The 26,411-nt window shown below is 49.0% G+C and overlaps 1 protein-coding gene across 6 annotated transcripts; it reads left to right on the top strand.

The window, feature by feature from the left end:
• The first annotated feature begins 463 nt into the window (after window positions 1-463).
• LOC149331390 (galectin-9-like) lies at window positions 464-25,618 on the top strand. 6 transcript variants are annotated; one of them, XM_089556522.1, is made up of 7 exons: window positions 464-606; window positions 669-864; window positions 3,856-3,984; window positions 5,817-5,867; window positions 8,629-8,798; window positions 11,714-11,894; window positions 25,454-25,618. In XM_089556522.1, exons 1-7 carry the CDS (start codon window positions 530-532, stop codon window positions 25,586-25,588), a joined length of 939 nt encoding a protein of 312 aa, XP_089412648.1. In that variant the 5' UTR covers window positions 464-529; the 3' UTR covers window positions 25,589-25,618. The 6 variants fall into 6 exon arrangements, with proteins under 6 accessions (XP_089412648.1, XP_089412652.1, XP_089412646.1 ...); XM_089556526.1 differs by having other exon boundaries at window positions 11,790-11,894; window positions 25,454-25,481; XM_089556520.1 differs by lacking the exon at window positions 25,454-25,618 and adding an exon at window positions 21,081-21,354 and having other exon boundaries at window positions 11,790-11,894.
• Window positions 25,619-26,411: the final 793 nt, after the last annotated feature.

Genomic DNA, 26,411 nt, shown 5'->3' with positions numbered 1-26,411 from the left:
TCAATGAATTCTCTTGGAGCCAACAGGGTAGGGAAGAAATCAATGGAATCTTTTCAGATGTTCAGCAAGAACAAACCTCTATAGTTTATTATTCGTTAAACAAAATGCCGGCGTTGGTATGGGAAAAATTATAATGGAAGTAAATGTGGTCTCTATTCAGCTACGTTACACATACGCCGGCGCCGTTAGCCACCACTTAAGCGGCCGGCAATCTCACTGGATTTCAAAGAGGACGGCAAGTATTATTGTTGCAAAACGCAGTTGACGTGGACACGTGGAAACATGGAAGCGACACCCACGAGCCATTGTGTACTATCGGTAGCGTTTCCCGTTTACGACGTGCGACGCTTGACGTAACGTCTGCCGTGTCTATGGCTGCTTCGCTGCTATCGGGGGGTCATACAGATAAGGGGACATCGTTTCGTCATAGTTCGGTTCAAATACCCTTAGCGTGATATCTGAACCGGCAGGATCGCATCGCGCGCCTCCCATATATCTAACGCTCTTCTCTTCGTGACAGGCGGCGACGATGGATCATCCCCTGGAGAAACTCGTTCCAGGCACGATCATCGATTTGGCGGGCCAAGTTCTAAAGAACCCCAACAGGTATTGTGGGCTAGCGGGCGTCCACCGCAGCCCCCTTATGCGCCATCGCTGCTTCTGTGCAGGTTCCACATCAACCTGGTGACTGGCACGGGCGACATAGCCCTGCACGTCAACCCCCGCTTCGATGAGGGAGAAGTTGTCTTCAACACGTTCCGCAACGGCCGCTGGGACGATGAGGAGGAGCGCGTCGGGCGCCTGCCCGTGCAGCAAGGATGCAGTTTTGAGGCCATGATACTCGTCGAAGAGATGGGCTACAAGGTACTATTACATATTTCGGTGTGGGAATCGATGCTGCACAGTGTGCACTGTAGCGTTAATAGCAATGCCTTTGTCGGTTCGCGCTGGTTTACCTCATTCTCAGTTGTACCATCGTGTGCAAAATTAAGAGTCCCCCGTCAAAGTTCGGACCGGTGCCACTCTGCGTGAAGGCACCACCTGTCAAGCCACTTCTGGTGTCGGGACAGGGTCATTGCGCCGGTCTCGACAGCGCAAGTGCTTCTTTTTTAGGTGACGCCCCCAGGCAGAATGGCATGGGTCGAACTTGGGGGTGTCTTACTTTTGTCTCATGATAGTGCTTGCTTCTGGAAGTACACGCAGAGCATGAGGTAGTAACATTGCCCTGTTTATTTACAGCACAGCATTTCATCTTAGTCTTTTTGCGAGTATGTTCTCATGTCCAGTCCACCACAAGTACGACTTGCATAAAGACTTATCCGATTAAACCATCTTTCTCGGACACCAATGGCATACCTCACAGCGTGCTTCCCTGCCTGAGATATAATGCTTCTACGGCTTCTACACCTTAAAAGCGCATCCGTTGGCGACAGTCAGTGGATAGGCAGAAGTAATGAGACCAAATTTAGCATGGCCTCTGGTCATTTCAGAAATGACGGTGTAGTTAGCGCTTTCCATTGTCTGTAATGGTAGCTTTCGTAATATAGTGATTCGGCATGAAAACAGCTTGTTATTGAGCTGGTGTAATGTGACAAATGTCATAACCTCTTCATATGCCATTTCAAGTTCGCGCTCATATGTATACTGTCAGGTTTCCCTGATAGCAACTCAACGCCCGACAGGGCGGGGCCCAGCAAAACTTCATTGCAATTCTTATCAACGTGATCACCTAGTTGAAATGCTTATCTCTGTCATCAATTAAATGATGTTAGATACAAACAGAAGCTTGGAACATCTTCTATCCTTGGGGCATAGCACGCTTCTGTATAGACCAGAATCCAGTGCCGTTCTCCGACACTGCCATTTTCTGCCGATCGACGCGTCGCGGTGCGAACGTTTCTTTGGAAACTGTGGAAACTGTCGTATAGAATACAATGAAATTTAGTGCGTTTTGCTGCGGTTAGATATCAACAGCAAAAAGATACTACGGTCAGCCCTTTGCCATGCCGTCTGCCCTCTGACATAAGGAAACAGCGATTTAAGTTCATAGCTCTCGTGGTTACATTCCCACACATAAAATATGTTTAAAGCGAGCAACAGCAAGCTGGCCACAAGGTTGATGAACTCCAACCACTGGCGATCGAAAACACACGTTTCGCACGAACAACACCGCAGTCTGCACCTGACCAACCCGGCTACCTCTTGCAGATCATTACACCATCGAATCGATAAATCTACACCCTCATGCATAAAATCGTCAGCAGATGAGAAAAAGCAGACACACATTTGTCATAGTCGGAAGTTCACGTAAGAGTCAGCAACGAACGAGACGCTAGCACAAAAATATGCTTTCAAATGCAAATTTCCACTCGTAGCCCATGCGTTTTAAGGCGAAAGCCTTTAATGCCTCATCGTTGTCGACAGAAGGTTGTCGACAGAAGGTTGTCAGCAGAAGGTTGTCAGCAGGGATGTCACACTTTTCGGTTGGTCGAAATAGTTATGACGTCAGAGTGCGCGGATTCGTAGTAATGAGGTCACCTACGGATGCCTGGCGCCCCCTTTTGGAGCAGACGACAAGTAATAAAATAGTTGTCGTCCGCTCCGACAGGGGGCGCAAGGCGTCCGTGGGTGAGCACATTACACACCTCCTTACTGCGAACAAAGCCATGGATACAACTGAACTCATCGAAGCAGAGAGAGAGTCGTGCTAAAGAAGCAGTCAAAGTCGGAAGTGTGCAGTTGTAATGTGTAGTCAAAGTGTGTAGTCAAATAAAGCACTAGTACAGAACAAACACTCTCGTAGTCAATGCCAAACAGTGCGCCAGGAAAGGCTGTCGCCTTGTAACACTTTACATAGCCAAAGTGCTCCCTGAATTTTTACGAGCGCGGCTCGCGCGACCCGTAGTCCACCGGGCCGGGCGCGCCGACAGATGGCGACTGCTGTCGAGAGTAGCAGCACAGGCAATGACGACTTTCTGCCACCGCTAGGCCGCGTTGCAGCCCAGTGTACACTAGTGGGCGCTGGAGTAACTAGATAAGCTTTCAGAGTACCGCGTTCCTTTTCCTCGCATCGCCGAACTTGGAACATGTATGGACGCTGCGGCCCAATGTTGCCAAACCAACAAACGCCAACGCTTGCAGGCATGGAGGAAGGAAAGAACTAAGGAGGGGCGATTAGGTCATATTTTTGAAGCCTGCTCTCCCCTGCTCCTCGCCTACTTGACCACCGTTCCAGAGCGCTTGCTCAAGCGTAGCAGACACTGTATCCGACGACGCCACTGCGCCCAGCATTAATATTGGTTGCGCCGTCGGCCAGACTCCCAGTAGTGCTTGCGAAAGCACGTGACTTCCGTCGCAGTTTTTAGCGTGCACCTCGGATAACGAGGGCCTCTCATTAATTTTCTTTCCTCCATGTTTGCCGGAGTTTTTTCATGAAGCGCCGACCTTCCAAAGCCTCCGGGCTTTCCTCTAGGACCGGCATACGTGCGCAAGTTGCAGCTTCGGGTTACGAAATTATTGTTTCCTGTTTTATCCCAGTGTCCGCAATATCTATGAAGTTGGCTGCCCCAATCACGTAGAGGTTTATCTCAAAACACAGATAACGACGTTGATAAGGCGAGTACACGGGGGACCACGGATGACTGCAGTGCTTGGAACGTCAGGCAGGGGCTGTCACGAAGCTTCGAAATCCGGTGCCGGGGAGATAAGGATTGCGGTACTCTGAAAGCTTATCCAGTGACTCAAGGGTGTGCTGTTGGAAAACGGCATTATGAAAATGATTGGAAAGGTTTTTGATATTCGAAAAGCACCCATGATGAAACAGTTTTTGCAATAAGCTCGGGTGTCTGCTTCCAGGTGGCTTTCAACAAGTGCCACTTCGCTGATTTCAAGCACCGTCTGCGTTACACGATGGTGGAGAGGCTCAAGGTGGATGGCTGCGTCACCATTCATCGGTTCGAGCAGAAGCAGCCACAGAGGCCCTCGGTAAACGCACTCGCGAAATGAATCCAAACTACTTAGCACATGAGTATCATTATGCGTACGCTGATAGAATTAGTGGTTCCAACTGGGAGTGTTGTGTTGCAAGGGGAGCGGAAAATTCCGATTTTCAGGGCCATTCTAAGTTAAAACTTAGAAAAAATACCCCACCATAGGGGGCCGAATACATGATCTCAGTGGATTATGCATGGTCCGACGCGGTTGAACAAAGTTTTCTGATGGGATAGCTGGTATAGCATTCCGAACTTAAGAATATCAGGTGAAGAGAGGGACGACAGGAGAAGGGCTTGTCCTGTCCAGTTCTGTCGTCCCTTGTCTTTACCTGAGCTTCAAAATTCGGAGTCGGATGTAAATGGACAGAACTTGGAAGCTGTCTTCCCATCTTCTTTCATGCGTGGGTGCTTACAGGTAACGAAGGTGTAACATGGCCTCTACACTGCGAAGTAGTGCAGATCCTGATCCTGACCATTGATACAAAAGTAGAATGTGCTACGGGGCCACAGGACTGCCACGTGGAGCCTAATTGCAGTCAGGACGAGTCGACTGGCTGACAGACCGCCATGCATCATCATCATCATCATCAGCCTTACTACGTCCACTGCAGGGCAAAGGCCTCTGCCATGTCTCTCCAGTTAACAATGTCCTTTCCCAGCTGCGGCCACCGCGTATCCCCGCAAAATTCTTAATCTCATCCGCCCACCTGACTTTCTGCCGGCCCCTGCTATGTTTGCCTTCTCTTGGAATCCACTCTGTTACACTTAAGGACCAGCGGTTATCTCGCCCTCGCATTACATGCCCTGCCCAAGCCCACTTCTTCCTCTTGATTTCAACTAGGATATCATTAACGCGCGTTTGTTCTCTCACCCACTCCGCCCGCTTCCAATCTCTTAACGTTACAGCTATCATTTTTCTTTCCATAGCTCGCTGCGCTGTCCTTAACTTAATTTGAACCCTCTTTGTTAGCCTCCACGTTTCTGCCCCATAGGTGAGTACCAGTAAGATACAGCTGTTGTGTACTTTCCTCTTGAGGGATATTGGTAAACTGCCAATATGTCGAAACATCCCTACGCAGCAAAAGAACGTGTTCTGTAAAGCCCGGCATATTAACCCTGCGTTTTTGCAGCCACTGAGAGTGCAAGCTTATTTTAGACTAGAATGCATGCTCAAAATCAAAAGAATCATTGCTCGTGTCTCAAGATTACACGCGAAAACCTGTCTCGTGCCTACCTGGATCATGCCAGCTTTTTGTTTTTCTCTTCATTTTTCATGCCCATGACAGTCGAATAAACATGCCAAAGAGACAGCCACAAAGGTTTAGTCTTACCTAGCACTACTCACACCTGTTGTTGTGGCCCCTATTATAATATTAATGAGCACTTCAATTTTATCTTTTAAGACACGAAACCTTAATTGCAATTGTTTCTAAGCTCTGCATTTTTCAAGTATTTTGGGTCAGGTGCCACTACATACACCAACATACTGTCTGTGCCTCATGTGCCCTACATAAAAGTAGCACCTCGTGCTTGCTGTCACTAAGCAATAGAAACCATAGTCAGCACCGCATGATGAGTTCTCTTCTAACGCCTCCTTTTGGGCTTTTGTGAGTGAGTTCACTTCACTTTCACTTTACTACCCTAAAGAACCCCAGGATTGGGGGTATTACATAAGGGGTGGGTCACATTTTTCTGGGTGATGAGCGGTGCAAAAACCTGCGTGGCGAAAACGAGCGGGTTTGATGACTGCATCGTGGCACAGCCGCCGAGCTCACCAACTGTGTCTGAATGTGCCCTGAACTGAACTGTGTCCTCTTTGCGCAGCTAGCCCCGTGGGTGCCGGTGACCCATGAGCCGCCCATCACGTGCAGCCTGGTGAGCGTCGCAAACATCCCAGGGACGTCCGTGAACTCCATGCACTCTGTCAGTGCTAGAACAGCCATGTGATAACGATACAGAGAGAGTGAATGTGGAAAAGAACAGAGGACAGTGTGGGCAGCAATATTATTAGGTTAGCTGGTAAAAGTAATCTAGTAACGTTGGTGGGCCCGGTAGGAGTGGTGAGCTCCTCCTAAAGTGACCGGTTTGTGAAATGGTGCAGGGAAGGGTTAGCGGGAACAGAGGGCACGTGTGTAGAACACATGGACAGCCAGGTTATTGGCGCTGGAGCTACTTTTCGCGTAGAACTGCGATGTTCTTATACAACTCAAGAAAGAAGCGTCAAATGCCCTGAAATAGGCTCGTCAGCCAGTGGCTCCGACCGATTTTCGTGAGGGCGCGGTTAATTCGTGGTTAGTCCTCTATAACGCTATAGCTGTAGGGGATCAACCACGGATTAACAAGACGTCATGATAACCGGTTGACGCCATTAACTGCATGGAGGGCCTCCTTTAAAAGGCATATGCAACTTTTTTTTTTAACTTCGTTCTTGAGTTTTATCTGTCTACAGACAGGATTAAAAAGTGCGCTGTAGAGGCGACTTCTCACTACTCATTTCGCAGGTGCGTCCATCGTCCTTAAAAAAAAGTTAACTAAGGTAGGTTCTGGTTCAGCTTATGGTTGAATTCCAGTGACAGCTGTCGCTTATGGTTTAGCTATAGTAAATCTATATAATTTAGCTACAGTATTTTTATATGGTTTAGCTATAGTGGATATAAAAATTCAGGGGGCACTTTGACTGTCTAAAGTGGGTAGAGGCGGAAGCGTTTTCCGCACCACCTTCGCTGTTTCTGTGGCACTGGTGGCGTCACATATATTTCAGTACTGATTACTAAGTGATGGCAAATCACTAATTAATTGTTAATTACTGATTAATGCCTGAATACTAATTAACAGCTAATTAATGACGCTTAAGCTTCGCCTTTAGGAGTGGAACGCGACAGCGCGTTGTAGCGCTGCCAGGGAGTCCACAGAACGCCACCACCCGTTCGGCGCGATGCCTTGCCCTTTGAACGCAACGCTTTTTGAGGAAAGGAAATGGCGCAGTAATTCTCCGTCATCTCGGTGGACACCTGAACCGCACCGTAGAGGAAGGGAGGTGGGAGTGAAAGAAGATAGATAAAGAGGAGCCGTAATGAAGAAAATGAAAATTGTATTTGAGGAAAGGAAATGTATCTGTCTGTCATTTGTCGGTGGACACCTAAACCTCGCCGGAAGGGAATGGAGGAGGATGAGAGTGAGTGAAGACACCGTATTCACTAGACGCGGCTTTGTTCATTCCAAACCATCGAGCTGGCATGGCGGAGTGGATAGCGTGCTCGTCTCTCACGCCGAAGACCGGGGTTCGATTCCTGAGCTCGACCAATTTCTTAATCGCTTTTACTTATTTATATGGCCTGACTAGTAAAGCTAATTAGGCTAATTGGGTAATTAAGCAATTAACTAAGCTCAGTCCCACTTACTTGGAGCATCACTATAGGATCCCTTCAATTGGTTGTATGGTTACTAGCCAAAGTGCAATTGGCCCCGTTTGAAATTCGCGCACTGTGACGTCACGACCGTTTCCACGAATTGAAAAGCGTGACATTTTCTGTCGACAACTGCTGCTTACAACGATGAGACATTAAAGGCTTCCGCCTTAATATACGGTTTAGCTACAGTAGACAAACGAATTGCCTCGCATCTCCCGTTCAATCTCCTTCGTCGCTTTACCCCAGGGGGCACAGCGTTAGGAGCGGTATGGTGATTGGCAGCTTCCATAGCGGCTTCTGCCTCCTCCCGTTTGCGTTTGTGACGTTCTCATTGGTGCGCATTCTTGCGAGCGCTGCTAGCTCCATCTGTTAGCACTTTCGGGTGCTCGACGGAAGGCGAGTCGGCATTAGCGGCCAAAAGGTCTTTAGAAGTCTGGTGTACGTGGTAGCTGTTGCACCTCTCCTCTGCGTTGTGACGTCATACTAGCTGTATGACGTCACCCGCCTATGGTCACACCATTGAACTTGCACCGCGGACCGTCTTCACTAGGCCTGTTTACATGAACTCGATACAGTCGAGTCCAGCTTGCTTGTCGGATAAAAAACCAGTTGTCCTGTTCGTGTAAACGCAGTCTGGTCGAGTAAAGTAAGCGACAGAGGGAGTCGAGTTAACTCGCCTGCAGGGGGTCGGTCAACTCGCTTGACCCGCCTTTCTAACAGCACGGAGTCGAAGAGTCGGATTAGCGGGAGGGGAGAAGATAAATACAAACCTGTTTCTCGCCTGCGCCGTCGCGCCTCCGAGACAGGGGTGCTATAGCGGTGCCGTGCCGCTATCTTGGAGGCTGCCACTGCCCTCTCCCGCTTGCGCTGTTTGACGCTTGGTGTCGCTGGAGTTGAAGCGGTCTCGACTCGCTGAAATCGAGTTCATGTCAACACGCAGTCGTCGAGTTGGGATGACCTTGCTCAAGTCGATCCCTTGACTCGACCCGCCACTTTCGTATTTAAAAGGCTGTGCGCTAAAAAGACGTTCACGGGAAAAAGGAGACGACAGGAAAGAAGCGCCACTTTCGAGTTCATGTAAACGCAACTACTAAAGCTTTGCGCCGGAAGCCCCCTCATAAACCTCAAGATATACAGCTATCGCTGTAGAACAGAGTACTTGCCTAAAGATGTTCGTGCTTCTGAAGACCCCCGTCTCCTCTTGCTCCTTTCCCTTTCGTACGCAGCCCAGGCCGATCCTGCCCGTGCTACTGCCCGATCCTGCGCTGCTACCCGTGCAGCCATGTCCGCCGCTTCCCGTCCAGTCTACGCCGTTCCTGCAAATGCTTCCTGGTGGCCACTTGGCGCCAGGGCTTACAGTGCAGCTCAGCGGACGGCCCCTCAGCGACGCAAAGTCGTGAGCTGCTTCTGTTGCACGAAATTTGTATACACGGGGCCTCTGCGGGCATCAGTTTGCTTTTCCACAATCTTCCATGGTTTTCGCTCTCCCAATGACGACACTATGAGAGGACCAATCAAAACAGCCTTTCTGAGCGCGTCCTGGAAGTTTGCACATAATGGTTGCCTGTTCGCTGTAACCCATTCTAGCCAAGGCTGACAGCGTCATTTCCATGGTTACAACAACCACGTGGACGCCCAGCTGGTCCAGCGATGCTTCATCGTCACTAAATTTGACGGCGAACACCTAATTGAACAAAAACAGCGCATAGCGTGCGCCACGTTTGTTCAGTTTTGTGCACGCCCTCCTTAGCACTGTTTTAAACCCACGAGAAAGAAGCGGCTAGATCACATCTCAACCCTGTAAAGTCTAAAAGTTTTAGCTTGGAGGGAAGTAGCGCAGTTCTGAAACTGTAAAACTTCGTGGTTTACGTGGTTTAAGAAAAAAGTGTTCGTATGCAGCTGCTCTGCTGAGCCAATTAGCCAAAAAAACGCCTTCCGAATGCAGGGGTGGTGTCATTTTAGTGGCCCATAATAGGGCCATTTCTTTAACCTACACCAGCTACACCAGTGTAGCAAATGTCCAATACCTCCAATGAAGCTTCGCTGCACTGGTGTAGCTGGTGCAGATTAAAGAAATGACCCTAATGTATATGAGATACCTTAATTGCCCGTGACTAGCTGCAGCTGTACCCGCACGGAGCTTGAGCACCATAACCACTGAGCCACAGCTGTGTGGAAGGCCAGCACGCTCTGTAGACAGCTGCCTTCCTAAAGAACATTTTTTTAGGCGAAATCCTTTATAGGCTCATGACTCAACGGCATGTGCGTCCGCAGAAGTTGTCCCACCCTAGCTGTCAATCAAACCGATGACGTCATCAACATGGCGTAGTATGTCGTAACACGAAATTAACTATTTAAAAAGTTTTAAAAACGTTAAATACTAAGACCTGATGGCGTCGTCAAATGGTGTAGTGTTTCGTAACTGGAAATGTACTGCGCGTGCGTGTGACGTCGCCTATGACGTCATCATCACAGTCTATATAGGAGCGCCGACCGCCGCTCCGATTCCACCCTGGCAGCTGCCGGCGCATGCGCGTAACGTCACCTATGACGTCATCACCACATTAACGGGGGCAGCAACAAAGGCGGAAATGGCTTTCGCCTCATCGCACTTTAGTATAAACAACGTAGCCCCCAGAATTTTATGCGAAGCATACTAAAATAGCCCAACCCAGCTCCTCGAGCGCGGCGGTGTCGTTACCATTGACCTTTCGTGACCTCCATGTCATACCACGTAATGCGTGACGTCACAACAGATGAAAAACCGGGGCCCAACTCGCGCCGTTGCGCGAGGCGTCGTGACCAAGGATGACCACGTGGTGCGTGACGTCACAGCAGATGAGAGACGGGGGCCCAGCTCGCGCCGTCGCGCGCTGCGTCGCGACCAAGGAGGATCACGTGATGCGTGACGTAACGACATAAGAGAAACGGGGCCCCAGCTCGCGCCGTCGCGCGCGGCGTCGCGACCAATGTGTTTCCTGCTTCTGCAGCTAGGTGCGCTGTAGTGAACACGTGATGCTGGAGCGGCGGTATACAAGGGGGTGCGCCTGCCTCTGCTAGGCGTACACGGGATAGAGATGCCTCCTGGAGACAGGGCTGCTCGTTGGAATGAGAAGCAAAAGTTGCGGCGTGCTACAGAGACTGATGAAGAGCGTGAAGAACGTCTAGCCAAGCGGCGTGCTCGATATGCAACTCGGCGACAATGTGCTTCGCATCTGACTAGGCTTAACCTAAGCTAAGCCTCAGCCATTTTTTAAGGCGGAAGCCTTTAATGCCTCATCGTTGTAAGCAGGAGCTGTCGACAAAAATGTCACGCTTTTCAATTGGTCGAAACGGTCGTGACGTCACAGTGCGCGAATTTCAAACGGGGCCAATTGTACCTTGGCTACTAACCGTGCAACTAATTAAAGGGATCGTGTATAGTGATGCTCCAAGTAAGTTTGAATGAGTACAATCAGTCTAATTAACCTTTCTAGTCAGACCAGATAAATAAATAAAACCGAGTAAGAAATTGGCCGAGCTTGGGAATCGAACCCCGGTCTCCGGAGTGCGAGTCGAGCACGCTACCACTCCGCCATGCCAGCTCGATGGTTTGGAATGAACGTCTAGTGAATACGATGTCTTCGTTCACTCCCATCTTCCTCCCTTCCCGTTACGGTGAGGTTTAGGTGTCCACCGAGATATGAGAGACAGATACATTTCCTTTCCTCAAAAACCAATTTACCAACGAGCAAGGCGTATTTGTCCGCGTTTTGGATTGGTCCAAATTGTCGTGACGTCACCGCGCGCGAATTTGGCGGGTGTCCACCGAAATATGTGAGACAGTTACTGCGCAACTTCCTTTCCTCAAATACAATTTTCGACTAGTGTCTACTGAGATGCGTGAGACAGTTAATGCGTAATTTCCTTTCCTCAAATACAATTTTCATTTTCTTCATTACGGCCCCTCTTTCTTCTTTCACTCACACTTCCTCCCTTCCTGTACGGTGCGGCTCAGGTGTCCACCGAGATGACAGAGAATTACAGCCCCATTTCCTTTCCTCAAAAAGCGTTGCCTTCAAAGGGCAACGCATCGCACCGAACGGGTGGTGGCGTTCCTTGGACTCCGTGGCAGCGCAACAACACGCTCTCACGTTCCACTCCTAAAGGCGAAGCTTAAGCGTCATTAATTGGTAGTTAATTAATGCACCAACAAAATGCGCAGTGAACAATCGCGTAGCAGAATGCAGCTCTTAGGCTTTCGCCTTTCACCACTTTAGCCGCTAAAGTTCCTAGTAATTTTATTTTTTTAACTGGGTGGTTGTGGCGTAGGTTCCGCATTGACTTCCTGTGTGGAGGCCCGGGCTCGGACATCGCATTCCACTTCAACCCGCGCTTTCCTCACCAGGAGATGGTGCGCAACACCTACAGGAATGGGAGTTGGGGCACCGAAGAGCGCAGCTGCCCGAGCTTTCCCTTCAGGCCGGGCGCTTACTTCGACATGCTCATTCGGGTACGTGAACCTCATGTACACCACTTATGTCCGAAAAATTGCTCTCCGAGATTTTCGGCCCTTATTTAATTTAATCCTTTTTACATCTGCGTTTTCCTTCCTTAGCTTTGTTACTGTATTCATTTATCCTCTTTTTTCTTTTGTGTTCTATATTTTACTGCATTGTGGAAGTTATAAGAGCTCAGCTAGCCCACTCGAAAAATACTACAGAGCTGGTCCCACTATACGACAAACAAGTTTGTCGTCCTGTCGTTACGACAAATTTTTCTGTAGTATTGCGACGATGTCTGTTGTCCTGGCAGAGCTGGCTCTGTCGTTGACAGCACAGTACTAGAGAAAATCCTGCTGGAACACAAGAATTTCTGTTGTGAAGCATCAAAATACAACAGAAAAGTTTGTTGTGGCAACAGAAAATTTCTTGCTGTCTTTTTCTCTAGGGAGGGCTTAACTCCAAGCCCGTTTTGTGTGCGGTAACCCTTTTATAGTACATGCAGTACTTGAAAAGCTTGAATATTTGTAAAATTACTCCAATTAGCAATCTAGAGATTACTCCGTGCAAAAAGAGGCATCGCATTCTAAAGTTGAGGCTACAGCTAGGTGAATGGATGCTCATAAAATACTACATGTGTGTGTACTGCTGATATATGACAGCTATTTTGACTACGTGATTGTCTGGGACAAAACCTAACATAGTAGAGCCCTGTTAATTCCATGTCTTTCAGATTTTGAGAGGCATTCCTGTTGTTCAGGTGAGGGAACCAACGCGGGTTTGTGACATCCTAGTCGAAATCAAGAGAAAGAAATGAGAGTCAGCTAGCCTGGTGGCGGGAGCGGACGCATGTCGGACCGCCTCCCGCATTGTGGGCTAATTTTACCAGGTTAAAACAGACGTGGCCCAACCATTTTTGGTGTGCGAGGAAAGCAAGATATCCGACGCATCTGGATACCAACTTCAAAACGGTAGGCCAATTTTGCGACTTTTTATCGAGTTGTAAAGTTCGCCAGCGAACCGCCGCAGCTAAGCCTAACGAGACGAAGGCCTCCGCTAGACCTCGGCGCTTGCGCCGAGACAGAAGCCGACGGAGGGATGCTCGCTAGCCCCTGCGGGAGCGGAAACGCTCCCAAGGGCGTGCAAAGTGAGGACTCACAGTGCGAGGATTCTCACATGGAAGACGAAGTTTCTGAGGACGAAAGTTCTACCGAAACGTGCCGGGAACGCGCGAGCGACGCCAACACGGACGCGGACGAAAACGACAACGATGGCGCGGATAACTGGACGCCAGTTATGCGGGCCAGGGCGCGACGACGAGAAAAGCTCAAACAAGCAAAAGAAGAAAAGAAAGCCAGAGCGGAAGCCAGGAGGCTACAGACGCCAGTCGGGCGGGACGCAGCGACCAATTTGGAGAAGACAGGTGGCAAGGCGCCATCGCGGAGGATACCACCGCTACCTAAGACCGACGTGAAAGTCATTATAAGACCTAAGCAAGGGCTGCAACTGAAACAGTTTCCACAGTTTCTCATCTCTAAAGCAATCCAGGCGGCTACCGGCCACCACTCAGCATGCGGAGGAGAGAACTTCATTACCAGAATCCGGCCTGGATCCAACATAATCATCACAAGCACGCCATCTGAAGAGACGGCAAGACAAATCAAGCAAATAAGACAACTCAGCATCAAGGGCGTCAACTACGAAGTCAACACGTACACTGCGGCGCCGGATGATGTGATCCGAGGAGTCATCCACGGAGTCGAGCCGGGCCTCAAGACCGAAGACCTACTGGCGGAACTTAGAGTCCGAACGCATGGAGTCGAAATCGTCGGGGCGAGAATGCTGGGTAAATCCTCCTCAGCAATGCTACTCTTCGACGGCAAATTCCTTCCCAAGCAAGTGATTTTTGCAGGGGCTGAGTACCAATGCTACCCGTACCGAGTCCGAAGGCAGGTGTGCCACACATGCATGCAGCCTGGACACAGAACAGACGTGTGCCCCACCCCACAGGTGGAGGTATGCAAGTCATGTGGAACCCGGGACCCCGAGGAAAACCATCAATGCGAAGAAAGAAAATGTGAGCTCTGCGGTGGTGACCACGCTACTGGAGACAAGGACTGCGAGATGCGGTATAAAAAAGCCAAGTACCAAACGGGGCAACCGAAAGGCAAGACCCCGCCAGGTCAACGAACGCAAGACAACGGGGACGCTGGATCGCCGGGACAGCGAACGCAAGACACCGGGGACGCTGCTACACGAACGAGCACATCCAGAGAAAAACAAGGGGCAGACGCAACGAAGCAACTGCTTCGTTCAGACAACAACGCAACACTCAGCAGCAACGCCGACAAGCGCACGAGATCGAGGTCAACATCAGCGATGCGATCCAGATCCAGGTCGACAACGCGCAAAGAAAACAGCGGGTTCCAGGAACGCAAAGGGGACTTCCCTGGCCTGGCGAGCGAAAACAAGAAGCAAGATCTCAACCAGCCACAGCAGAGACCGGAGAAGAAGGTGAGCTGGCCAATTGGACATAACTGTGCAACCATTGTGTCACACTCTAAGACAATGCAACTTGAGGACAGAATAGTAAAACTAGAACAGCGACTTGCTCAAAGCGATCAAAGGGTCAAAGAGCTAGAAGAACAAAACACGCATCTTAAAATAGAACTCCAAAGACAAAAAGCACAATACGTGAACGCACTAAAAAACCTCGAACACGTCAGACAGCCCATGTCCATCACGGAGGTCGATCAAGTCGAAACGTACCAACGTAGGACAGAATCCGCAGAGGTGGCCGCCATAAAGGCGGCACAACAGCAACTACAAGAAATCCAAGAACTCGATCAGGAGATGGTGAGAGCAACTTTGCTAGCAATAATGAAACACCATGTCAAAGTCAGTGAAGACCTGGAGAAAATGGACGGAAAATACAACTACATTAAAGGGAAAGTAGCGACTACAACGAAGGAAGCACACAGCAAACGCATGAGAGAACACATGAGCAATAGGCCCATCCATTCCGACGAGCAGGAAGCAAGAATACAAAATGTCTAACGGCAAACACACAAGGCTAAACAAGAAAGGAAGCTTGAAAATTTGGCAATGGAACTGTAGAGGAATAAAAGGAAAACAAACTCAGTTAATCCATCTCATAAAGAACCAAGAAAAACCGCCGGACATCATTGCCATCCAAGAATACGGGGCCAGGGCTAAAACAAGCATAACAGGATACGAGATGTATGACGGAGACGGTTCCGGCAAGGCCGTCACCTTAGTACATAAGTCAATTACTGCAATCTGCAAAGCCAACATAACGGATACGGACGTACACCACACTGTACTAGAAATTGTACCAGAAAAACCAGCGGATGACAGCGCTTTCATCATAAACGTATACAGCCCCCCAAAACAAAAGAACCCCAGAATACACGAACTGTTCAAAAAAGCCTGCGACATGGCAGGCCAGAACCCACTGTTGATCCTAGGAGACTTTAATGCGGCAAACCCCATTTGGGGGTACCAAAAACTCAATGCCAAAGGTAAAAGCATACCAGAAAGCGCAGAAAAATACTACATGGAGCTAGCTAACGACCCCACAACTACGACGAGGATAGGAAACAGCGTCTGCAAAGACACCACGCCTGACCTAGCCTTCTCAAAAAACAACGAGAATATCCAATGGGAAAATACAATGGAAACCTTAGGGAGCGACCACTTCATCCTTAACTTAGAAATAGCCGCAGGAGAAATGAAGAGATGCCTAGGGACTGCCAAAATCACAGACTGGGAAGCCTTCAGAAACCACAGCGACGAAATAATAAAACCGATAACTAACATAGAAGAGTGGTGCACGGAGCTTATGAAGGTCAGACAAAAATACACGAAGATGATCGTCCGCACGGAACAACACCCAGACGTAGACAGCCACCTTCTTCACCTATGGGAAGCACGAAGGAGCCTTATCAGGAGATGGAGGCAGCAAAAACACAACAGGAAACTCAAACTGCAGATCGGAAAACTGACTAAGAAGGCATCAGAGCACGCAGACAACATCGCCACGCAAAACTGGCAACAGTTCACGGAAACACTTAGAGGAACACTAGGCACGGCCCGAACTTGGAATATACTAAGAGCTTTGATAGACCCCACAAAAACCAAAACGGAAAGCGGCAAGTCCATGAAAAGACTACTCCACACCTTCCCTGGAACGGAAGACCAACTAACACAAGCACTGAGGGAAAAATGCTACGGCACAATCATGCACCCAAAGCAAGACCAAGTATACACCGGCGAAAACAACCCCGACATGGATAGGCCAATCACCGAGGAGGAAGTAAGGGCAGCCATAGGGGAAGCGAAAAAGAATACGGCAGCTGGAAAGGACAAAATAAATAACGCTACCATTAGAAACATGGGAGACACGGCCATCGCCGAGCTTACGAAGTACCTAAACGCTATCTGGGAAAAAGGAATCGTGCCGGCGGAATGGAAACATGCAGAGGTAATTATGATACCCAAGCCGGGTAAAAGACTCCAAATTGAAAACCTAAGACCAATCTCCCTAACCTCCTGTCTAGGGAAGATATACGAGAGGGTGATTAACGAAAGGATCACAAACTACATGGAGGACAACGGATATTACCCTGATGCCATGTTTGGCTTCAGAAGGGGACTGTCCACGCAAGACGTACTCCTACAATTAAAGGAGGATGTCCTCACTGAAATACCAAGAAGCGGCGAACACATAGTGCTAGCACTCGACATAAAGGGAGCCTTCGATAACGTGGGACATGCGGCCATCATGGAAGGTCTCAATAACATAAACTGTGGAAACAGAGCCTTCCGTTATGTCAAAGCCTTTCTCACGGAACGAACAGCTACGATAGGCATCGGAGATACAAGATCGGAGAGCTTCACGGTGCCAAACAAGGGTACCCCGCAAGGCTCAGTAATATCACCGCTACTATTCAACATAGCGATGATAGGACTCACGAAAGTACTGGACGAAATAGAAAACATCAGCTACGCAATGTATGCAGATTACATAACAATATGGACAACCACAGGCTCCCTAGCAGCTAAACAAGAGCGGCTACAAAAAGCGATCGACCATATTGAACAATACGCCAGGGCCAGAGGATTATCGTGCTCAGCAGAAAAATCAGAATACGTAAGAATCAAAAAAGGTACACGAAAATACGACTCCCAAATCACCCTGAAACTCGGAAACGAGACAATACCTGAGAAAACGGAAGTCAGGGTACTTGGAATGTGGCTGCAAAACACAGGCCGATGTAGCAAAACCATTGCCTCTATTAAGAATACAACAGAGCAAGTCGCCAGAATCGTGCTAATAATCAGCAGTAGAAAGAAGGGGATGAGAGAACAGGACACCCTAAGACTCATTGACAGCCTTGTCACAAGCAGAGTTACGTACAGCCTCCCCTACCACGAACTAAACAAGCAAGAGACTGTACAAATCGACACCATACTACGCAAAGCGTACAAAACGGCGCTCAAACTTCCAATGTCCACACCAACCGAAAAACTAATGGCCCTGGGAGTATCAAACACCTTCGACGAACTAAGAGAAGCGCAACGTAGTGCGCAATTAGACAGACTCACTCAAACCAGAACGGGAAGACACCTACTGGAGAAATTACGGCTACCTCTAGGCACACAAAGAGACAAGGAACAGATTAATAATGAAGACAGAAACAACATCCGGGTAAGACCAATACCACGACACATGGATCCGAATTTACATCATGAAAGACGACAAGCCAGAGTCCGAGCACTCACCAGGGAACTCAGCGACAATCCCAACGTAGTCTACACGGACGCAGCAAAGTACCGATACCAACGCAAAACAATCGCCGTTGTAACAGACGAAGGAGGGCAAGAAATAACCAGCGCAACGATAAACAACCCAAACATAGAAGCAGCTGAAGAAGCCGCCATTGCTCTGGCAATATCGCACGGCAACGCAACAGGACACAACCTCACTATAGTGACGGACTCCAAACAAGCATGTAGAAACTACACAAGAGGCAGGATCGACAGCATCGCCAATCATATTCTACACACGACGAGAAGACACAAAAACACTAAACATAGTATAGTGTGGGTTCCGGGACATGAGGGGATGAGGGGCAACGTGGCAGCAGACGAGTTAGCTCGAGGATACGTCAACCGAGCAGACTCAGCACTTTGCACCACAGGCACCTTTGACCCAGTTACCCCCACGTACTCAGATATACTCGATCATTACAGGGGTCAGCGGAAACGCTACCCAGCCCCACACAAAAGGCTCACCAAAGAGGAGGCGGTAGACTGGCGCAGACTACAAACCGGTACCTACCCACACCTTCACAAACTACACAAGATTTTCCCTACACAATATGCAGACGAATGTCCGTGGTGTCAGGGTAAACCTACACTAGAACATATCACATGGACCTGCCCTAAGGCAGACCTAGAGCCAAGAATAAACCCGAGTGTGATGCAGTGGGAGCACTTGCTGGCCAGCGAGGACGAGGAAGCGCAACGATTCCTTGTGCGCCGAGCCACGATGGCAGCAGTCAAGTGCGGCATCCTGGACCAAGGATCGACCACGGCGCCCAGTGACCCGTACGGGTCAAGAACACCTTAAATTTATCAGCAATAAAGTTTTTTCCATCCATCCATCCATCCAAGAGAAAGAATTGAGCTTGGGCAGGGCATGTAAGGCGAAGGCAAAATAACCGCTGTTCCTTAAGGGTAACAGAGTGGATTTCCAGAGAATGCAAGCGTAGCAGGGGGCGGCAGTAAGTTAGATGGGCGGATGAGATTAAGAAGCTTGCAAGGATACGGTGGCCGAAACTGGCGAAGGACAGGGTTAATTGCAGAAACATGGGAGAAATCTTTGCTCTGCAGTGGGCCTAGTCAGGCTGATGACGATGTTATGAGAACAAAAAATAACTGCGCAAAAGGAAGGGACAAGAGAAAGAGAACCACACGGGACAAACGCAGACTGTCAACTTATTTATTCCACCAACTCCTCTTTCCTTCAGAAAGAGGAGTTGGTGGATCATCATCAGTTGTCAGTCTGCGTTTGTCCAGTTTGTCCCGTGTGGTTCTCTTTCTCTTGTCCCTTCCTTTCGCGCAGTTATTTTTTGTTCTCATAATGTCATACCAACTAGCCCCTCACCGCACTCTTCTTGATGATGATGATCACCATCGCATACAAGAAGCTGCCGGCGAGATTTAATTATACTACTGCTACAGTACGTGACAGCTCAAGCATCATCATGGGCGCCACCACCACTGTTCATCAGAGTTTGAAACTGGGGTTTAAAAAACTCGCAGGATGTTTGCGCATTTTCCTTGATGAATCGAAAATAATGGCAAATTCTGTCGGCGCCCAACAGAAATGCTTGCTTTTTATCCAAGTCCCCATCAGCGCTGCAGTGCGAGGAGCATTGACAGTTCGATAAAGGATGTGTAGCTAGAGGTACCGCTCTTTAGAACAATTCATGGAGTCAGCAGCTGAATGCTTTGTTTACCAGGGCCTACCTGCACTAGATATGTAGCCATGTTGCTCGCTATAGACTTGTATGTGCGCCTGTCGCTACCAGGTGTTCTCTGGGCACCGCCCTTCTTTCTCGCTGAAACGTTGTGTATACCTGACGCACGCATAACTGAAGTGGTAACGCAGGCTCTCAGCGCGGTTAATGGAGTAATATGGTGACGCCCAAGCCCAAAAGACCTCGCGCGCGTGCGCTCTTGAAGCTTACTGTGAAAAAGAAGGTGCAGAATTTGACTTAGTCCTGTCTGAAACCTCCGAATCTTGCGAATTCACGAGGCCCATACAAGCATAAGCCCGAAAACCGAAAATGAAAATGTGAGATTGATCTCCGGTTTGCTGACAGGTCTATCATCATCATCATCGTCGTCATCAGCCTGACAACGCCCACTGCAGGGCAAACGTCTCTCCCATGTGTCTCCAAATAACTCTGTCCTTTGCCAGCTGCACCCACCGTGTACCCGCAAACTTCTTAATCTCATCCGCCCACCTAACTTTCTGCCGCCCCCTGCCATGCTTGTCTTCTCTTGGAATCCACTCCGTTACCCTTAAAGACCACCGGTTATCTTGCCTTCGCATGACATGGCCTGTCCAAGCCCATTTCTTCTTATTTACTCCGAGATACATCGTGATTCAGAGTTAGATCGCATTAACAGCCTCTGAAGCTGCTGAGAAAATAGACGAAGTCAGCGGCCAAGCTTGACTGCGACGAGGGCTTAAAGTCAGAGGGGTCTCAGGGGTCTCAGACCCCCCTCGCCTTGTTGTCTTTGGTTAGTGGCGAAATGTAATCGGCACACAGCGATTTTTTTTTTTTTTTGCAAGCGTTTTTCCAAGATGTTTTACTTCAGCTATCATAAGCACACTGGCAGACCGTGGGGATCGCTTGTTTAAGGTCTGGGTCATAAACTGATGATTTCTCCATGCGCTTTGTATAAAACTCTGTTACAAACTGAGCAAAAAAACACCCTTAAATTTATTTCTCCACTTTGTATAAAACTATACGTAAAACAGGCGGCCAGCCGCTTTCTCTCTCTCTCTCTCTGTTTCCCTTTCCACCTCTGTTCGAATCACCATCGACCCCCCTCCGATGGAGCCAGACTTTAACTCCTGGCTGCGACGGGTGCTTGATAAAGCTGGCATGGGAAACTTTAGGGCCGCTTAAAATATTCTGAACGAATCGGTTTTGATTTCTTAAGGTTTTACATTTGCGCCGAATAAAATGCCTTCATTCAAAAGCGCCGTGCCGGGATCGGGTTCGATCCCGGCCGTGGCGGTTGAATGTCTTTGGAGGAGAAATTCTAGAGGCCCGTGTACTGTGCGATGTCAGTGCACGTTAAAGAACACCAGGTGGTCGAAATTTCCGGAGCCCTTCACTACGGCGTCCCTCATAGCCTGAGTCGCTTTGGGACGTTAAACCCCATAAACCAAACCAAACCAAGAGCGTCCCGTCACAAATATCCGGTTTGCTCTTCAATGGCGTCCTTTGCAGTCTGGGGATGCATCAGTTGGACGTATTTAATTTCTTCTGGAGGTCACTTTGAGACATTCAAGGGATGTCTTCCTCGCTCACAGTCCCTCGCTCGGTTGCTCCCTCGCTCTGTCCACAGTGGTCCCTCGCTCTGTTGCTCAGGTTCTGGACTCCTGTTTCGACGTGGCCGTCAATGGGCGGCCCTACCTGCGCTACCAGCACCGGCTGCTACCGCTCCAGCGTATCAGCCACTTCAGCGTGGACGGCGATGTGCTCCTGGCATCTTGCAAGTTACAGTACTTATGAAAAAGTACGCGAATGCGAAGCCTTTCCCAGAAGGCATTTCGTTTTCCCTCTATGCTTGAATAAAGCTTTGGCTGTGAGTTCCAATCTTTTCGGTTGCATGTTTCGTATTCTTTAAAATATTCTGCATATTTGTACTCGTACACATTATATGGATCACCACGTGGAGCTACCCTGCACCCACTGATTAATTCACTTAATAATTCAGTTTCTTCTTTTATATTTTGGTTTCAGTTTCAACAGTGGAAAGGCAGCTATTGCTGTTTCTAGGAACCATACCACAGGCGAGTTGACGCAATGTCGAGGTGACGTGAGGCATACAACTGCGATACAATCATTGCCTCACCGTGATAAATCTGTCAGTTTCTTACGCTAGCCAGCCTCAGGGCGACAACCATATGACAGTCTACATATTTTCGCAGGTTATTTTCCAGGGACCTCCATGATACTAGGGTGCCTCGACGGCCACAGCAGCAGACATCAAGGCACCTTACATGACACCGTCGTCACAGCCACCAAATAGCTCTTAAAACCGAAACCGAAACAGCATGGGAAAAGTTCAGTTGTATATTTACTGGGCTTTTATTTAATGTCAGTGTAGGTTAAAGATACAGGCAGTAGAAATTATTCCGTAGCCCGCCTCCGCTACGTACGGCACCTCTTTTCAAGCGAAAGCTTTACTACTTGCACTTTCAGCCTTTGCCGTGGCGCGGCGGTGCCACCATTGACGTTTAGTTCACCTCTGTGTGACGTCATGTGTGACATCACGCCAAAGAGAAGTCGCAAGCCGTGGCGGTGCCACCACCGGCGCCTAACTCCTGCGCTCTCCGCCAGGAGCGCAACAGGTGCTTTGTGACGTCACGCCGAAGAGAAGGGCTACCGACTCGCGCCGTCACAAGCCGCGGCGGTGCCGCCACCGGCGCCTAACTCCTGTGCTCTCCGCTAGGAGCGCGATTGTGGCGCTACGCTTAAAGCCCCTAAATAAACTAAAAGTAGCGACATCTCCTCCCTCCTCCTCCTATGCCGGCGCTCCTTCTGTCGGCTTCTCCCAGGCGCCCACGGTGGCGGCACCTAGGCCGGGAGCAGCTAGCAGACGCTCCCAACCCTCGCCTTTTGGCGCCCGGCAGACCGCGCGCCCAAATGAACTTTGTGTTGCGTTTTGAGACTTGGCGTCGGTCAAAATGACATCATGAAATGAGAGATTGAATAATCAGTTTCTGTAATAACTGCACAGACCAACGTTGGATTGCTTTATAGAAACTTCTTGTTCTTCGATCGCTTTGACTGCGGAGCACACGTTGGAAGTGGCGCGCGCGAGCCAGTTCGCGGCACTATCGCTCGACGAGTGGCTTTCTCGTCGCTCGCGTTTTGGCGCGCAGCGGACCGCGCGCCCGCATGATTTTTGTTGCATTTTCTGCCTCCGATTCGGCCGCATTGAGATTGTGGCGTGGGAGATACAAGGTACGAAAAAAAATATAAAGCGGGACCTTTCATAACTGAAAAAAGAATACACAAGTGTTAACACGTCATCCGCATTAAAAGCCATGAGGAGCTTTTCCAATGTCGAACTTCGGAAATGGTCTGGATCATTGCGCGCGCCCCTGCGTTAGTGATTCATTTGACACCACCTATCCACGTTACATAGCTCCACGCAGCGTGATTTTCGCAGGAATTCGCGGACAGCGACGACGGCCTCAACCCAAAATGTCTGAAACTATGTTTTACAGAGGTCCTTGCTTGCATTCTCAAGTATTATCCACGCAGATATCGAGTATTCAAGCGACAGTTGCGTTAATGTGCCTAGGCACAGTAACGCCCGATTTCGGTTTAGAACCCTGCTTGAAAAATACGTTCAGCAATGCGCGCAACATGAAAGCTAGACCTTAATCGCAAGCAGCATGAGCAGGAGGAGCTTCAACAGCAAGTACCACACCTTCGGTGTCGAGTTCGTGAGCGAAGGAGTGCAACTGTAACAAAACAAATACGTCTAGCGATGCGTTCACCATGAAAGCTACACCTGCACCGCGAGCAGCATAAACAGCGTAGGCTCGAACAGCGAGTACCGCCCCTTTAGTATCGTGTTCGTGAGCCCAGGAGTCCAGCTGCAGCAACATAAATACGGCAAGCAATGCGCGAAACATCAAGCCTAGACCTGCATAGCGAGCAAAGTAAACGGCGGGGCTCAAACAACATGCGAACGAGCGCGACTGCAACCAAGCCGACACGCCGCGCAATGCGAGCAACATTAAACCTGCACTTCAGCACGGCTTTCGTACCCGCTAGCGAACGAGTCTATTTAAAATCATGCAAAACGGCATTTAGTGCGAAGAAAGACTGCAGCCGCTGGCGCTTCACACCAAATCGTCCTAAAAAACACGACTGACAACTGAAAAACGACCACAGAAAACGAAGCGCGACTCCCAACCCCGGCAATGGCGCCGGCGTCTGCTGCGGAGCCAAAAAGCGCGCGCTAACACGTGACTACGGCGCCTCGGCCAATGGGAGGCTCGATTCTCCGGCGGCGCGCCAGGAGAGGAGGAGTGTCGGAAAGTTCAAAGCTTTTCGCTACTTTTATTTCATTGAGGGGCTTTAGCTACGCTGAAGAGATTAGCTTCGACTCACGTCGCTAGAAAGCAGTAGCTGTGCCAACCACCAGCGGCTTAACACTGCTTCGCGATCTCGCGCCGTCCGTGTGCGACGGCGGTTTAACGGCGGTGCACATGGACGGCGGCCTGACTGGACTGGATTGTACTGGACTGGATTAGATTGTATTAGAATACAGTAGATTAGATTAAGTTAGATTAGATTACATTACATTAGATTACATTGTATTCGATTGGATTGCATTGGATTGGATTGTATAACAGATGCATCGCCACAAGTCTAACCACAAGCACCACCACCAGCTACACTACCAGCTGAACCATAGCGTAGGTACGGATATTGCTTTCGCAATTACCGGGCTTAACCAAGCTAAGCCACAGCGAATTTTTTTTCTTTCACTATCACTTTCACCCTTCACGGAATGATTGATGTAAGGTAGTAGAAGTATCCACTGAGAAGTGAACAGTTGGGCCTTAAATTTCATCAAAAAGCAAACACAAAACTTATGAAAGTTTGTCGTTTATACATCGTTTCAAAGAATATTTGGTGTCATTCTTCAAAACTGCCACTTTAAAAAAAAATCACCCATTAGTCCTTTTTTCACTTGCACTCACATCGCATAGCCTAAAGATGTTTTGCCGTTTGACGTCCATCGAAATGCGATCGCCACGGCTGGTACTAGTAGTGGGAGAAATGAACTGACGTTTGCTTTGTGTGGCACACGCACAATCCACATGCACACATCCAACAATAAGCAACAAACACTCCAGTAGAACTTTTTTTTCTATGTCTCAACAGCATGAATAATCCCTATTACTATTACATAGAGCTCAGTTAGAGCGATTAGAGCGGGTTCAAGAAGGTCCGCCGCCGGTGCCTGCCGTTAGTACGCCTCGGCGCGTCACCACCGCAGTTGGCGCTATCACGCTGTAGTCGGCTGTCAGAGCGGCAGGTGTGTGCTGGGGGATCCAGCAATGCGGCAGAGCGAACCGACATCGTCAGCACATTTGTAGGCAGCAGCATCTCATGAACCAGAGTGACACGCTACCTGCGCACCCTTGCACGTTGTCGAGAGGCGGTACCAAAACCGAATCTTGAGAGCCAGGGGATGGACAAGAGTGCTGATGCAGATGATGCGAACGGCATGTACGAGAGGAGGTTTCCACTGAGTCAAGAACTATCGCCAGTTAGCTCCTGATACACCGGTCGCTGCAGAGTTCAAAATTTTTACCTTTATGCACCATCTGGGCTCCATACGAGAAAGGAGTAAACTCTTCAAAAAAATTGCAGCGTGCGGGAAACCGAAACTGCTCATTCGTAGAGTTTTACAAAGTAAGTAAAGTTAACAAGAAACTAGCACTGGTACTGGAGTAGGAAGGATAAAGTAAGAGCAGACACGAGACACGAGCAGGCACGAGCAGACACGGTGGCGCTAGCAGCACTATAGTGCTATGGCAGCACATACCTTGGGATCTAGAAAAGATGGCGCTCCTCAGTGTAGCGCACGGGGTGTTTGTTTCGACGGGAGCACCTGCAGTGGTGGCTCACTCGGCGAACTAGGAACCGCGCCTGTGTACGCTTGTATGTACGTGAGCGTTAGCTGTGTAGAGACTAAGTAGCTTTTCCAGTGCTCTGGCCTAAACTACTGCGCTCCCCTGCCATGCTCGGATGCACGCATTGAAAGACCCCTCGTCTTGCGCATCACGCCTGTTCCGCGCAGTCTCGCCGGCTGCACAAGACGACGAGTCTTCCATGATCCATGACGTGTTCCATGATCTCCCAAGGCACACTTGCTAAAGAAATGGGGCGATAATTTGATGGAGAATTTGTGTTGAAGACTGGAATGACCTTCCCATTTTTCCAGTCTCGAAGACGTTGGCCAGAAGAGAGTGACTGCTGGAATGGCAAGCATGAATGACTAGCACTGGTGGGTTTAGTATTCTTAATAAATTTGGCGTTGATATTATCGAAACCGTCAGAAGATGAAAGTTTCATTTTATACCCAAAGTGTTAAATTCAACAGGCGACATAAAATTATAAAGAAAAGTGTTCGGCACCGTTCATTAGTGAACACTGTTTGAAATGCAACATTGAACATGTGAGCATACTCTGCATGACTATAAGTACGTCTCCCGCTTGATTTGTGATACTGACATCGCCTTTGCGTTTTGTGTTGATGGTGTCCAGAATTTTCGCGCATTAGTACATCGTATTTTGGGAAATTCATTCTTAAAAGCGGAACGTTTGGCCTTCTGGGTAGTTGAATTATACGCCTTTTCGGAAGTGTAATACTTATACCATGACCGTCTGCTTAGCTTGTGCTTTGGCTGCGCGAAAGAGATTTTCTACTATTTTACCATCCACGGTTATTTTGCCGCCCACTAACTATATCGACGTCCACGATTTTTCGACGTTTTTTTTTTACATTTTTTGCTCTCGTGAATTAACTAATGTTCCTATCGACATCGAATTTTTGCCCATCATCCTCTTTCGATTACAACCACTGAACTGTGCCACCTCTGCTGACAGCGACCCAACTGCTGCCGACACCTTGGCGGACACGAAACTGCCGTCATACCCTAGTAA

Source organism: Amblyomma mixtum, chromosome 8 (assembly GCF_055824585.1).
Source record: "Amblyomma mixtum isolate Tamu chromosome 8, ASM5582458v1, whole genome shotgun sequence".
In the NCBI taxonomy this organism is placed as follows: Eukaryota; Metazoa; Arthropoda; class Arachnida; order Ixodida; family Ixodidae; genus Amblyomma; species Amblyomma mixtum.
Note: the sequence above shows the minus strand (reverse complement) of the source record. Positions and strands in the feature narration are given on the sequence as shown.

What these genes read in the sequence shown, in the direction of transcription:
- LOC149331390 (XM_089556520.1), top strand. Translation starts at nt 530, where the DNA reads ATGGATCATCCCCTGGAGAAACTCGTTCCAGGCACGATCATCGATTTG. An exon ending in TCGAAGAGATGGGCTACAAG is followed by an intron (nt 865 to 3,855) that starts GTACTATTACAT and finishes GTCTGCTTCCAG; the next exon opens with GTGGCTTTCAACAAGTGCCA. An exon ending in AGCAGCCACAGAGGCCCTCG is followed by an intron (nt 3,985 to 5,816) that starts GTAAACGCACTC and finishes CTCTTTGCGCAG; the next exon opens with CTAGCCCCGTGGGTGCCGGT.